This window comes from Dendrobates tinctorius, unplaced genomic scaffold, assembly GCF_039654945.1.
Source record: "Dendrobates tinctorius isolate UK_male_01 unplaced genomic scaffold, ASM3965494v1 ptg000011l, whole genome shotgun sequence".
NCBI classification, from domain to species: Eukaryota; Metazoa; Chordata; class Amphibia; order Anura; family Dendrobatidae; genus Dendrobates; species Dendrobates tinctorius.
The window spans coordinates 110,681,463-110,694,578 of record NW_027361679.1 but is presented as its reverse complement, the minus strand read 5'-3'; the positions used below and the strand labels follow the sequence as shown (position 1 = coordinate 110,694,578).

Below are 13,116 nucleotides of genomic sequence, written 5' to 3'. Positions count from 1 at the left end.
TCTTATTTATTTATTTTTTTTTACCATGTTCACCAAATGCTAAAACTGACTTGCCATTATGATTCTCCAGGTGATTACAAGTTATTTTTCGTGATCTGGGGCTGGGGAGGGGGGTTTATTTTTTGCATGCTGAGCTGACGTTTTTATTGATACCATTATGGTGCAGATACGATCTTGTGATCGCCCGTTATTATATTTTAATGCAGTGTTGCGGCGACCAAAAAAAAACGTAATTCTGGCATTTTTCTTTATCGCCTTATTGGGGGACAGAGATTACCATGGGTGTATGCTGCTGCTGCTGCTAGGAGGCTGACACTATGCAAAACATGAAAATTAGCTCCTCCCCGGCAGTATACACCCACTGACAGGCACCAAGTACCCCAGTTTGTGCTTAGTGTCTGTAGGAGGCGGACCGGACTCTCCCCAGATCCGCATTTAACTTCCTTTTTCCTTTTTAGGGTTTTGTTGTGTGCATTAATGTTTTCCATTTATTTTTCAGATTCGGCATCGGGAAACAGGAATCATCATCAGATCATCCTGCTTTCCCATATCAAGCGGCTGAGCGAGCAGTGTGGTGTTACCCACATCGCAACTCTCAGTACCGCAGGCAGGACCTTTCCCCTATCACCCTCGGGTGCTAGGGCTGATGACAGGTGGCCGGTCCTAGCCGATTCCCCTCCTCACCCCTCTCCCGGGACAGGGCTGAGAGGAAGACGGCGGTCACCAGCGGTGACGTTTCCCCCTCTAACAAGAGATTGGCGCCGTCTTCTGCACCGTGCGGACATGGTGCGGGTACAGAGGATTCTTTCTCCCAGCGGCCTGCTCTCTATTCGTGGGCCCCTGCGGTCATCCTCTTCAGGGACGTCAGGTAAGCTGTCTGAATGTCCCCGCCAGCCCTGCATTCAAGCATGGACCAAATCTGATCCTGCAGCCGTCCCACAGGCTCCTCTAGTAGCCCCCCGGTTTCAAACTCCCGCCCTGCATTCATTCCACCTGGAAGCTATCATGGTCGGCGCATCGGGTACATCTCCACCGCCCCTGTTTGAATTTCCCACCCCCCTTTCTGCTTCAGACGCGCGCCTCTCTCTCTCTCTCCATTGCTAATCACTGGGGGGGTTCAGCAGTGGGGTCCGCGGACAGCGGTGGTCCCGGTACCTTTATTAGCTCTGCGGCCTCGCGGGCCCCGGGTGCGCCGCTGGTTATTAGACTCGGGTAGGAAACGCGGTGTTCACTTTCGCTTTCACTTTGAAAGCTCCCTCCTCCCGTTCTGCGCGTGCTTCCTTCGTGCCTTTTTTGCCCATCACAGGGCTGCTTTCTCCTTGGCGCCGTCAGCCTTCCCCTCCTAACTGCGCCTCCTCGGGTCTTTATCCAATCACGCAGTGCTGCCGTTAAGCCCCGCCCACCGCTATCGGTAACCTGGCGTTCTGCTGATATCGTTCTCTCCCTTCAACGGATCTCTGCTTGGGGGACACAGCGGCGTCCTGCTGCGCATCTGAACCTCGGTAGGCCCTGCTCTATTTTCCTGAGGCCACTATTAGCTCCCCGCGGCAGTTCCTTATCAGATTCTTCGCACATACTGCCTCAGAGTACACATATGCCCAACCCTGCAAGGGCTCTCTGTTCCAGACCCATCGCTATTCACTACGCCAGCGCGCGCTGTAAAAAAAAAAGTGGGCATCAGGTCAGTTGTCTCCCTTCTGTCCATCCTGCAGCCCTTCTATTATGTCTGCCCCTCAGGAGCATACCGAGCCCCGTAATGAGAGCACTCCCCCCTCCCCTAGAGTGGGCCGTTGCTATGTCTCAGTCAGTCTCTGACCTGACTAAAGTCTCTCAGTCCCTGGTCCAGGTCTTAGAACGTTTACCTCAGCTATCTACAGCCACCTGTGCGCCGACCGCCTCTCACGGTGAGTCGCCCGCATCTGACCGCGACCTTCAGACGGACAGACCGGGTAGGAGTTCTAGGAAGCGGGCTCTCTCCGGCTCTTCTTCCAGCTCACAAGGTCCTTCCGCTTCTCCCAGGCTACGTTCCTCGTCTCCTTCATCAGAAGACGACCTTAGGTGAGACGATGATTCCCAATCGGGATCTGACTCAGAGGCAGACAAAATGTCTAAAACACGAGACATGGTTGATAGTCTCATATCGACTATTTTCCAAACATTCAAAATAAAACAGGAAAAAGCACCTCTTCAGGAATGCTCTGTTTCCTTTAAGCGAGCGAAACCTCCCTCTCGAACCTTTCCTAATCACAAGGAGTTCGATATTTCCTTATCCAAACACTGGGAACACTCTGAGAAACGTTTTTCAGGCCACAAGTACTTGGATGTGCTATGTCCCTTCAATGAGCATCTACTCACAAAATGGACCAAAGCTCCCGAAGTAGATCCACCAGTTTCCCGTCTCTCCTCTAAGACGGTTCTATCCCTTCCGGACAGGGCTTCACTTAAAGATCCAACAGACAGACAGAATCGCTGGCTAAGTCAATTTTTGAGGCATCCGGCGCCTCTCTGTGTCCTATTTTCGCCTCCGCCTGGGTGGTGAAAGTCATTTCAGCTTGGGCCAAAATTCTTCGCAAGGGCATCTTAGCTGCAGCCCCGCAGGATGAGCTGGCAGATCTAGCAGACCAAATTAATCATGCGGGTAAATACCTTTTGGCCACCTCCTTGGACGCGGCCAGGTGCGTAGCAAGAGCTAACAGCAACATTGTAGCCATACGCTGCATCCTTTGGTTGAAGTCATGGAGTGCGGACACCACTTCTAAGAAGTCGCTCACCAATCTGGCATTTCACGGCTCTAGGCTCTTTGGCGCCATGCTGGATCAGATAATTTCGGATGCCACTGGTGGTAAAAGTACCTCCCTTCCGCAGTCCTGGCCTAGAAGGTTTTTCAACAGAAAAGCTTCTCGGCCGTTTAGGTCCTTTCGCCCCTTCTCTTCCACAGAAGGTTCATCCCAGCAGGACCGGCCCTCCGCTTCCAGAGACTGGAGAAAACCATCATATAAACCCGCTCCCCACTGGAGATCAAGAGGTCAGCCCTCCAGGCTCCTGGTCCGGCAGATTTTCATCCAAGTGACGGGTCACCCCCACCTGGAAATTCTTCCAGGGTGGGAGGCAGACTTTCCTCTTTCAGGGACGCATGGCTATCCGTTGTTGACGACGCTTGGGTCAGGGAAATCATCGTATCCGGTTACAAGATCGAATTTTCCTTCCCCCCCCAAACGGACGCTTCTTCTTGTATCGTCACCCAAGACAGCGGTCCCAGATTCCAGGGTTCCTTCAGGCCGTCTCCTCCCTTCTTTCCGCCGGACTTATCGTTCCCGTTCCTTCAAACGAACGGTTTTCAGGTTTTTACTCAAATCTCTTCGTAGTCCCGAAAAAAGACCGCTCCTTTCGTCCAATCTTGGACCTCAAGTTGCTCAATCGCCACGTGAGGTTCCTCCACTTCAAGATGGAGTCCCTGCGCTCAGTGATAGCCTCAATGGAACCCAGAGAGTTCCTCTGCTCTGTGGACATTCAGGATGCCTATCTTCACATCACTGTTTGTTTGCAACATCAAAGATACCGCTGCTTCGTGATTCAGGAAAATCATTATCAGTTCACAGCCCTTCCCTTCGGCCTAGCCTCCGCTCCCCGTGTTTTCACGAAGGTGATGGCGACAGTCATGGCCATCCTTCGCTCCAGGGGGATCCTCATCATCCCTTATCTGGACGATCTCTTGATCAAGGGCTCGTCCCGCCAAGACTGCCTTCAGAGTCTTCAGATAACCCTGGATACTCTCGACCGCCTCGGATGGATAGTCAACAAAGAGTCCATCCTGCTCCCTACTCAGCGTCTGACCTTTTTGGGCATGGAATTTGACACGAATCTAGCCCGGGAAAAATTTTCAGCCCTTTGCAAGGGAATCCGATCTCTGAAACGCTCAAGGCCAATTCCCCTTCGGTCCTGAATGAGGACCCTGGGGAAGATGATAGCCTGTGCCTTTCGCACAATTTCACACTCGCCCTCTCCAGCTGTCCCTCCTTTCAGCCTGGGACAAGATCTCTGGATCGCCCCATTCTCCTGCCTCTCAGAGTAAGGCAGTCCCTGACTTGGTGGACATTACTATCGTCAGTTGTCCAGGGAAGGTCCTTTCTACCGCCTCAGTGGAAAGTCATCACCACGGATGCCAGTCTTCTAGGATGGGGAGCAGTTTTCCATCGGAAAACGACCCAAGGGCACTGGAACGCCCAGGAGACTCTGCTTCCCATCAACCTTCTGGAGATCAGAGCGATCTTCCTTGCCCTACTCTGCTGGCAGCCTCTTATGGGCAAACCAGTCCGCATTCAATCGGACAACGCCACGGCCGTGGCGTACATAAACCATCAGGGCGGTACTCACAGCAGGCAAGTAATGACAGAAGTGGCAAAAATTCTGCGTTGGGCAGAGCGTTATGTTCCGGCGATCTCCGTCGTCCACATTCCAGGGGTGGAAAATTGGGCAGACGATTTTCTAAGTCGCCAGGGCCTAGCGTCAGGCGAATGGTCCCTTCACCCCACAGTTCTTCAATCAGATTTGCCAGCGTTGGGGCACCCCAGACGTCGATCTCATGGCATCGCGGATGAATCACAAAGTTCCTTGCTTCGTAGCCAGGTCCAAGGACCTTCTAGCCGTCGGTTGCGACGCCCTGGTAATTCCATGGTCCCAGTTCAGATTTCCTTACCTGTTCCCGCCCCTTGCCTTGATCCCAAGGGTGGTAAAGAAGATAAAATCAGAAAGCATCCCAGTAATTCTAGTGCCTCCAGACTGGCCAAGACGCCCTTGGTACGCGGAACTGGGGAACATGCTCGCGGACGTTCCCTGGAGGCTTCCAGATCTTCTCTCTCAAGGCCCCCTTTACCACCAGAATTCTCAGTCTCTGAGTTTAACAGCATAGCTATTGAGGCCGCGATTCTGGGAGAATCAGGTTTTTCCAACCAGGTTATCCAGACCGTGATCAGAGCTAGGAAACCAGTCTCCTCTCGCATTTACCATCGGTACTGGAAGGCTTTTTTCCGTTGGTGCGATGATAACAATGTTTTCCTGTTGTCTTTCTCCATTCCATCCATTCTTGGCTTCCTCCAGTCCGGCTTAGATGCGGGTCTGTCCCTCAGTACCCTCAAGGGCCAGGTATCGGCTCTGTCGATTCTTTTCCAGAGGGATCTGGCCCCCTTACCGCAAGTTAAAACCTTTCTCCAAGGAGTCACCCACGTGGTGCCTCCTCATCATTCTCCAATAGATCCGTGGGATCTCAATCTCGTTCTTGGCGCTCTTCAAAAGGCGCCGTTCGAGCCTATTCAGGACATCCCTCTGTCCCTTCTCTCATGGAAGGTAACCTTTCTGATCGCCATTACATCCATTAGGAGAGTTTCTGAGCTGGCGGCTTTGTCCTGTCGTTCCCCGTACCTAATCCTCCATCAGGATAAGGTCATTCTGAGAGAGAGCCTTGCGGGTCTACCTTGCCAGGACGGCTTCGTTTCGTCAATCCGATTCCCTGCTTGTCATCTCTGAAGGTAGCCGAAAAGGGCTTCCGGCATTCAAATCCACTATTGCTCGCTGGATTCGTTCTACCATTCTGGAAGCTTACCGCCTTAAGGAGAAACGGCCCTCTCCGGGAGTGAGAGCCTACTCCACCCGGGCTGTAGGGGCTTCTTGGGCGGTTCGACACCAGGCTTCAGCTTTACAACTTTGCAGAGCCACGACCTGGTCGTCTTTGCACACGTTTGCGAGGTTCTACAGGGTTCATACCCAGGCCTCGTCTGATGCAGCTTTTGGTAGGAAGGTGCTGCAGGCGGCGGTAGCTCGTCGGCCGACCTAAGCCCTTCCTTCTCGTTCCTTATTGCTGTCCCCACCCTCGGGACTGCTTTGGAACGTCCCATGGTAATCTGTGTCCCCCAATAAGGCGATAAAGAATGAGGGATTTTTGGGTTCTTACCGTAAAATCTCTTTCTTGGAGCCTTCATTGGGGGGACACAGCACCCTCCCTGTTTAAGTTGTACCGTGTTGGGTCTTCGAGTCCCTTGTTGGGTTGGTGCATATTTTGAGAGTTTTGGTTGCTTCTCCTACTGCTTTCTCACCAACTGAGGTACTTGGTGCCTGTCGGTGGGTGTATACTGCCGGGGAGGAGCTAATTTTCTTGTTTTGCATAGTGCTAGCAGCAGCAGCATGCACCCATGGTAATCTGTGTCCCCCAGTGAAGGCTCCAAGAAAGAGATTTTACGGTAAGAACCCAAAAATCCCTCTTTTTTTGCTACACCGTTTACCGATTGGGTTAATACTACTTTTTGTACATTGATATATTGGGCGATTCTGAACTTGGCAATACCAAATATGTGCTTTTTTTTATTGTTTTATTTTGAATGGGGTGAATGGCGGATGATTTGAAGTTTTATATTTTTTTTTTATTTTTTTTTAGATTTTTAATAAAACTTTTCACTTGCTTCAGTAGTCTCCATGGGAAGTTGGGATCTTCTGACCGCCTCTGTTGCACAAAGGCGAAGATCAGATCTCCTGTGTATGTAGCAGAAATTCTCACTTGCTATGAACGCTGACCATAGCAATCCGACAATGATAAAAACAGGGGTCTGCTGCAGACCCTGGGTTGTTATGCCAACCCATCGGCGACCCGCGGTCATGTGTGACATAGGCGCCGATGGGCAAGATTAGTGAGGGGCTTCCAGCACCATCACATTAAATGCCGCTGTCAGAGATTGACAGCGGAAAGATGTGGGCTCAGCGCCATAGCCCACATCAAAGGGAGAGACACGACATGTGCAGTACATGTATAACGCATGTCATGAAGGGGTATAAAAGAAAAAAAAGGGCAATGTTTCCTGAAGCAGATTCCACTTGAAAACCTCATCGTTTTCGCCTCCCTGAAAAATCATTGTGTGAACAATCTGACACACATCCGCCAAACGAATGTTCCTACTATATCCAGCTTGTCTTATCAGGCTTCCAGTCACCTGGCGAACGAGCAGACTATTAAACGAGATCTAAATTCGTTGTTCTATCTTGAATCTGAAGAGCATGCCAGAGAAGAAACTGAGAGAAAACGTTATTTGGTAGCACAAACACCTCTTTGAGCTGTTGAAAGCTCTTACAACTCCCCCGTCAAACAACTGATAAGGCAGCATGATTTAGGGTTAGAGACCCTGATTCCAGCTATGTCACTTGCTGGGCTATTTGGTGTCATTTTGATACAATCCGTTTTCTCCTTCCCCTGACAGCACCACAGAGAGAGGGTATTTCATTGCCTTTCCTCGCCGCCTCGTTGTTCCGCCCGCGATTACTGGGCCCGCCGGCATTGAACTGTAGTGAAGTTCAATGTCGTCCGGGCCCGTGGGCTGGAGTAGCTGAACAAAGAGGAACAGCTGCCGAAGCCCCTTGAGATGGGCCCGGATAAATGTCCTTGGTGGGGTTGCATATGGCCCACGGGCCATAGTTTGAGGACCCCTGATTTAGAGTGTCATTTCCTAGTAACAAGTTTCACATAAGGTAACAAATGGTGAGACTGAGAAAGTGAATTCTAGGACTGACGTGACCATTACTTTATGCATGAAGTAGCCTGCCAAGTATTTTAGGCAGCATGAAATACGGACATTACCATAAACTATGGGTGCTCTGATATGGTACAGCATCCCATAGAAGACATGGTTTTATTATGTCTCGGGCACAGGAAGAAAGGTCTCCTCAGCTCTCCCACCCGCTTGTTGTCTCTGCCAGGCTCAGTTATTTAATAGGTCATCAAATTAAAACTATGTTTTTTTCAAATATAAGTCTAATGTGTGTGTAATAAATATATTTTCACATTTATATAACTAGCTTTTGTTTGCTATAGAAACTACAAGTGTGATTCCAGCCTTTTCCTTTGGATAGAGGATAACTTACTGATTTGTGTGGGTCTGATTTCTGAGACCCCAGCACTCTCAAAACTGTGCTCTTCAGAACCCTGTCTTAAAAGGAACAAAAGTGCACATATGCAATCCACTCTGTGCCAGAGCCCTGTTCTCAGCGGGTGGACCCCCCAGCAAGCCTAAGCCAGTCCCTATCTTCTAGCCTTCAATTATGTGACTGCCCCTTTATGGAGTTTTGCAATATGCGTGACACTACAGAACTTCTCCATGACTTTCTTTTTTTTCCATGAATGAAACAGACGGTTTCCATAGTGAGCTATAACCACCTGGGTAACAATGATGGGAAGAACCTTTCTGCTCCTCAGCAGTTCCGCTCCAAGGAGATCTCCAAAAGCAATGTTGTGGATGACATGGTTCAATCAAACCCTATTTTATATGGAGCAAATGAGAAACCAGACCACTGTGTGAGTACTTCTTCTCGGCAGGGCTATCCCTTGTCTTCTTCTCTGTAACAGTTTGATCTTTGTTACAATAAAATATTTCTACTCCTGATATTGAATCTTAAATACTGAGTGCCCATGGACCAATGTAATGAATACTACATTTCAGCCAGTACCCTGTTCCAGCTGTTCCTGCTCTTTTTCTTGTACTTCGGCTGTCGTGTCGGACTGTTAGGCACTAGACAATTGACATTTACCTTTAGGCCTCCTAGTACACCAGCTTTACTTGTTCTTTCATTTCCTAACCATGGAAGGTTTTTTTTTTTTTTTTTTTTTTTTTGCTAGTTCACCATTTCCATGATAACATTTTGCTCCACCTACCAGTAGCGAAGTTGTGTTGTGTACTTTTTATAATATTCCATGTCTTTTGTCTGTGTCTAGGTGGTTATTAAGTATGTCCCGTATGTGGGAGACAGTAAAAGAGCAATGGATGAGTATACATCCGAAATCATGATGGGTGGAACCAACACCATTGTTATTCACAACACTTGTGAGGTAAGACTTGTAATATTCGTCTTGTTGACTTCCGTTTTAGAAATTTGTAATATGTTATGTTGTAAAGCAACTGCAAGAACGTCTATAGTAATGGTACCTATGTAGGGGAAACAGAAATTCCTTTCTGTATCTAAACGTCAATGCAAATCTCATAACATGTAGTAGTAGAAGTCTTTTCACCTCATTGAGGGTTGTAGTCAGAAAATGACAGTACATGGGTAGAACCTGTCGCCTTCCATTTTATTCATCTTAAAGGGTCTGTCTTGTTGTTTTGTAAGGACAATTCTTTGCTGAAGAGTAGCATGCCCAGTGATCTGCATTTTACTGCAGATACGGTTACTCTAAAGGCCCCGTCTCACTTAGCGAGATCGTTAGCGAGATCGCTGAAACGTCACAGATTTTGTGACGCAACAGCGATCTCGCTACATGTGACACATAGCGGCGACCGGGTCCCCGCTGCGATCTCGCTGATTGTGCTCGAATGTCCTGGGCCATTTTTTTGATTGCTGGTGTCCTGCTGTCCAGCATGCATTTTTGTGTTTGACGCAGACGAGCGGCCTCGTTGGCGACTCAGAACTCAGGGACGCAGGCGGGAGTCGTCAAAATAGCTGTTGTGTGACAAGGTTCCAACGACCGCCGAGGTCGTTTTACGGATCGCCGGATCGTTGCTGCGTCGCTGAGTAGATCTGTCTGACAGCTTACTAGCGACCATTTAGCGACCTTACCAGGTCGTATCGCTGGTGCGTCGCGTAGTGTAACGGTACCCTAACCCATAGTGCTGAGCTGTAACTACCAAGGAAAGGGACACATCTTTCCCTGTACTGATATTTTATTTAAAAAAAGTAATAATTTTGTACTTTTTTGGTATTTTTTATTGTGGGCTTTTTTATATGTATATTTATTTGCAAAAATATAATTTGATGAGCTTTTTTTTAGCCTCATAGAAAAGTTTATGAAAAAATTGGTAAAAAAAGAAACACCTAGAAAAAAAGTGGGACAAATGCTACAAAGCACATCATCAACAAAAAATGTAATAAACCCTCACTGTTATTTCCTTTGTAATTCCAACTGAGGTCTGGTTTTGCTGAAAATTGCTGAGTATGAGGGCACTATACGAGTACAGGGGGAGGGTCACTGAGTATGAGGGCACTATACTGGGGGAGGGTTCGCCTCGTATGAGGGCACTATACTGGAGGAGGGACCTCCAAGTATGAAGGTAGTATGCTGGGGGAGGGTCGCTGAGTATGAGGGTGCTATGCTGGGGGAGGGTCGCAGAGTATGAGGGCACTATGCTGGGGAGGGCCACGGAGTATAAGGGTACTATACTGGGGGAGATTCTAATCATATCAATTTATGCTGGATCCTATGCCATCATTTTTTTTGAACGTTGGAGGACCCAGTATTTTTTTTTTTTTTTAAGTGCTAAATAGATTTATTTTTGTCTGTAAAATCTTTCCCAACCCATGGTTATGCAGAAAACTGCTAATCTATTCCACTGTTAAAGTAGATTTGACCTCCTTTGTTCCAGGAATCTACAGACCCCCATTTGTAGTGAGGACGTATAGTAGCAATATAGCATTACCCAGTATGGTGGCAAAACCTCTTCGCCAGTGTGCAACCACAATGGTCATTCCCAGCTTTTGTCATGCATTCACGTTCCATACAGACAGCTAAATAATTCAGGATCACCTGTCCGTCTTTAATAGCTTTCACGATGTCACAATCATGTTTTCTGTTGCTATAAGTTTTTTTGAAAGTACTTACCACTTTTTTTATGACTTCTATTTTTTTTTTAGGATTCCCTTCTCGCTAGTCCTATTATCCTAGACTTGGTAATCCTTACTGAGGTTTGTCAAAGGATATCTTTCCGCCATGAAAAAGATGAAGATTTCCAGACTTTTCACAGTGTCCTCTCCATTCTCAGCTTCCTCTGTAAAGCCCCTCTTGTGCCGGAAGGAGCCCCAGTAATTAATGCTCTTTTCAGACAAAGAAACTGCATTGAGAACATCCTGAGGTATTGTGTAAGCTCTTTCTGTATTAAAGGGCTTGTCTCCTCATGTATTTCCAGATCTCCCTAGCGTCCCTGCCACCTGCTTGTTGAGAGCGGTGCTCTCCTGCCTTAGCAATATTTTTGCTTTTCTGATGCGAATTGTGCTCTCGTGATGCTGTAGCAGAGGCAGCTTTGCAGCATGGAGGAGTGCAATAGCACTGAAGGCAATTCGGACAGCTTCAGCCCAGTGCTTACAAGCTCTATTGGAAAGAGCATGTAAACACAGCACTAGTTCTTTACAATTTTACCCACTTTAGATGGTTAAATGTAAACTACTTTTTTTTGTATTTGTGGCAAAAGGGTGGCAAACCCCCAATTATCTACTGCAAAATGAACAATCCAGTAAGAAATCTGACTCTTTGCATCCTCCAAATTTATACCAACAGAGCTCAGATTAAGTCTTGTTAGTATTCCCTGGTAAAGTCTTGAGATGGCAAATATTTCATTCATTGTTTGTGCAATAGCTTCATCCGGACATATGTTTTTATTACTAAGTGCACTTTAGTATGGTTTAACTGGGATATGAATTTTTGTTTCTTTTTTTAAATTCTTAATGTAATTTTCAAAGAATATCATATAAAATGAATTGCAGCACTAACCAGAATATAAAATCTAGAAGACTTAAACATAAAATTACAGCAGGTAGGCATGTGGAATACAGAGAATATGGACAACAGCTGTTTCGCGCCTGATCCGCATTTCTTCCTGGTCCCAAAAGCACGAAATGGTGGTTGTCCATATTTTCTGTATTCCACATGCCTACCTGCTGTCATTTTATGTTTTTTGAATAAAGTCCTCTGGATTTTATATCCCGATAAGTGCTGCAATTCATACTATAGCATATGCTTTGCAATTGCTCTCTAGACTTTTCTAATACCATTGCTGAGCACCACTGAAGTGTGTACGGGGCTAATGTCTCCTAATATGTGGTGATCCGGATTTTCTTGCAATTGAGTTAATATTATTTTCATTTGCTTCTTTCTTGAAGTACCACTCTGAGGTTTTGTTATATACCCCCACCAGATAGGTAACATTTGTTCCCTGTATGTAGTAAAATACTTGTCAGTGGCTGTCTTCTACTGTTTCCAGTGCCGCTATCTTCTGACCACAGCCCTGAATGGCTGGAAGTCACTGTTGATGGTTACCATTACGATCTCACTGGCTGTGTACGTCTGAGAGCCTTATTCTGAGTCTCATTGTCTTACATTGAGGAGTGACTTGGGTCCAGCCAGCAAATACTGGAGTGCTCGGGCCTGTCACAACTCTGGTCAATTGGTTCAGAAAAGGACCGGAGCAGTGCCAGGAATAGCAGTAGATGGCGACTGGACAGTATTTTACTAACGACCGGGAACTTGCATTACTGATACCTATCTGAGGGTGAAATAAGAAAAAAAAACTGGTACATTAAGGTGACCTGTCCATACTGGGAGCAAATGTTTTACCTCCTATGCCTTGAAGTCGTGCCTATTCCATCTATGACATTCAGGAACTGTGTTTTTGTTCCAGGGCTTGTTTGGGTCTACCACCTCAGAATCATATGATGTTGGAGTACAAGATGCAAAGAAGTTTTATAAATCTCAAGAGATCCAGCCAAGTCTTAAGTTCTTGTCCTGTATCCAGTAAGAAAGGACCTGGCCAGGTTAATGGCTTTTATTACCCAGGCATGAAAAATGGCCACTGTAATGGACTGGAACAAACTGTGACCACCAGTGACACAGAGATAGAGAATTAGTTAAGGTCCACAAGTTGTTTTAGAATTTATCAATATGGACCCTTATGGAAGATTATTACCATAGAAGTTTGGGGTTCAAAATACGATTGCACTGATCTTTTCTACATTAGATCTTGTCAGTTGTTTGATATGATCTAGTTACTAAAATTTTGCACTTATTTCAGGTTAATATCCATATATTATTTTAATGATAACATAGGTTAATAAAACTAACTTCAAGCAACTTTGGTTGATGTCGTGTGATTGAACTACACTTATTACCCCGATAACTGAGACGTTATATATAAATAATTATTCGGACTATAAGACGCACCGGACTATAAGACGCACTCCAAATTTTCCGAAGGAAAATGGGGGAAAAAAATTAAGGCGTCAAAAGGGGGTCCGTCTTACAGTCCTGAATTCAGCTTAACCTGCAGTGGGGGGGGATCGGCAGCGCTGGTGGCAGCAGAAGTCTGGTGATTCTTCCAG

General features: G+C 46.9%; 1 protein-coding gene across 1 annotated transcript in view; it reads left to right on the top strand.

Moving 5' to 3' along the window:
- Positions 1-12,868, top strand: part of ISYNA1 (inositol-3-phosphate synthase 1) — a 39,160-nt gene extending 26,292 nt beyond the window's left edge. Inside the window, exons 8-11 of the mRNA XM_073546142.1 lie at positions 8,168-8,332; positions 8,750-8,863; positions 10,660-10,877; positions 12,420-12,868. Of these exons, the coding sequence (XP_073402243.1) occupies positions 8,168-8,332; positions 8,750-8,863; positions 10,660-10,877; positions 12,420-12,645 (723 nt within the window). The 3' untranslated portion in view covers positions 12,646-12,868. The remainder of the gene's footprint in view (positions 1-8,167; positions 8,333-8,749; positions 8,864-10,659; positions 10,878-12,419) is intronic.
- Positions 12,869-13,116: the final 248 nt, after the last annotated feature.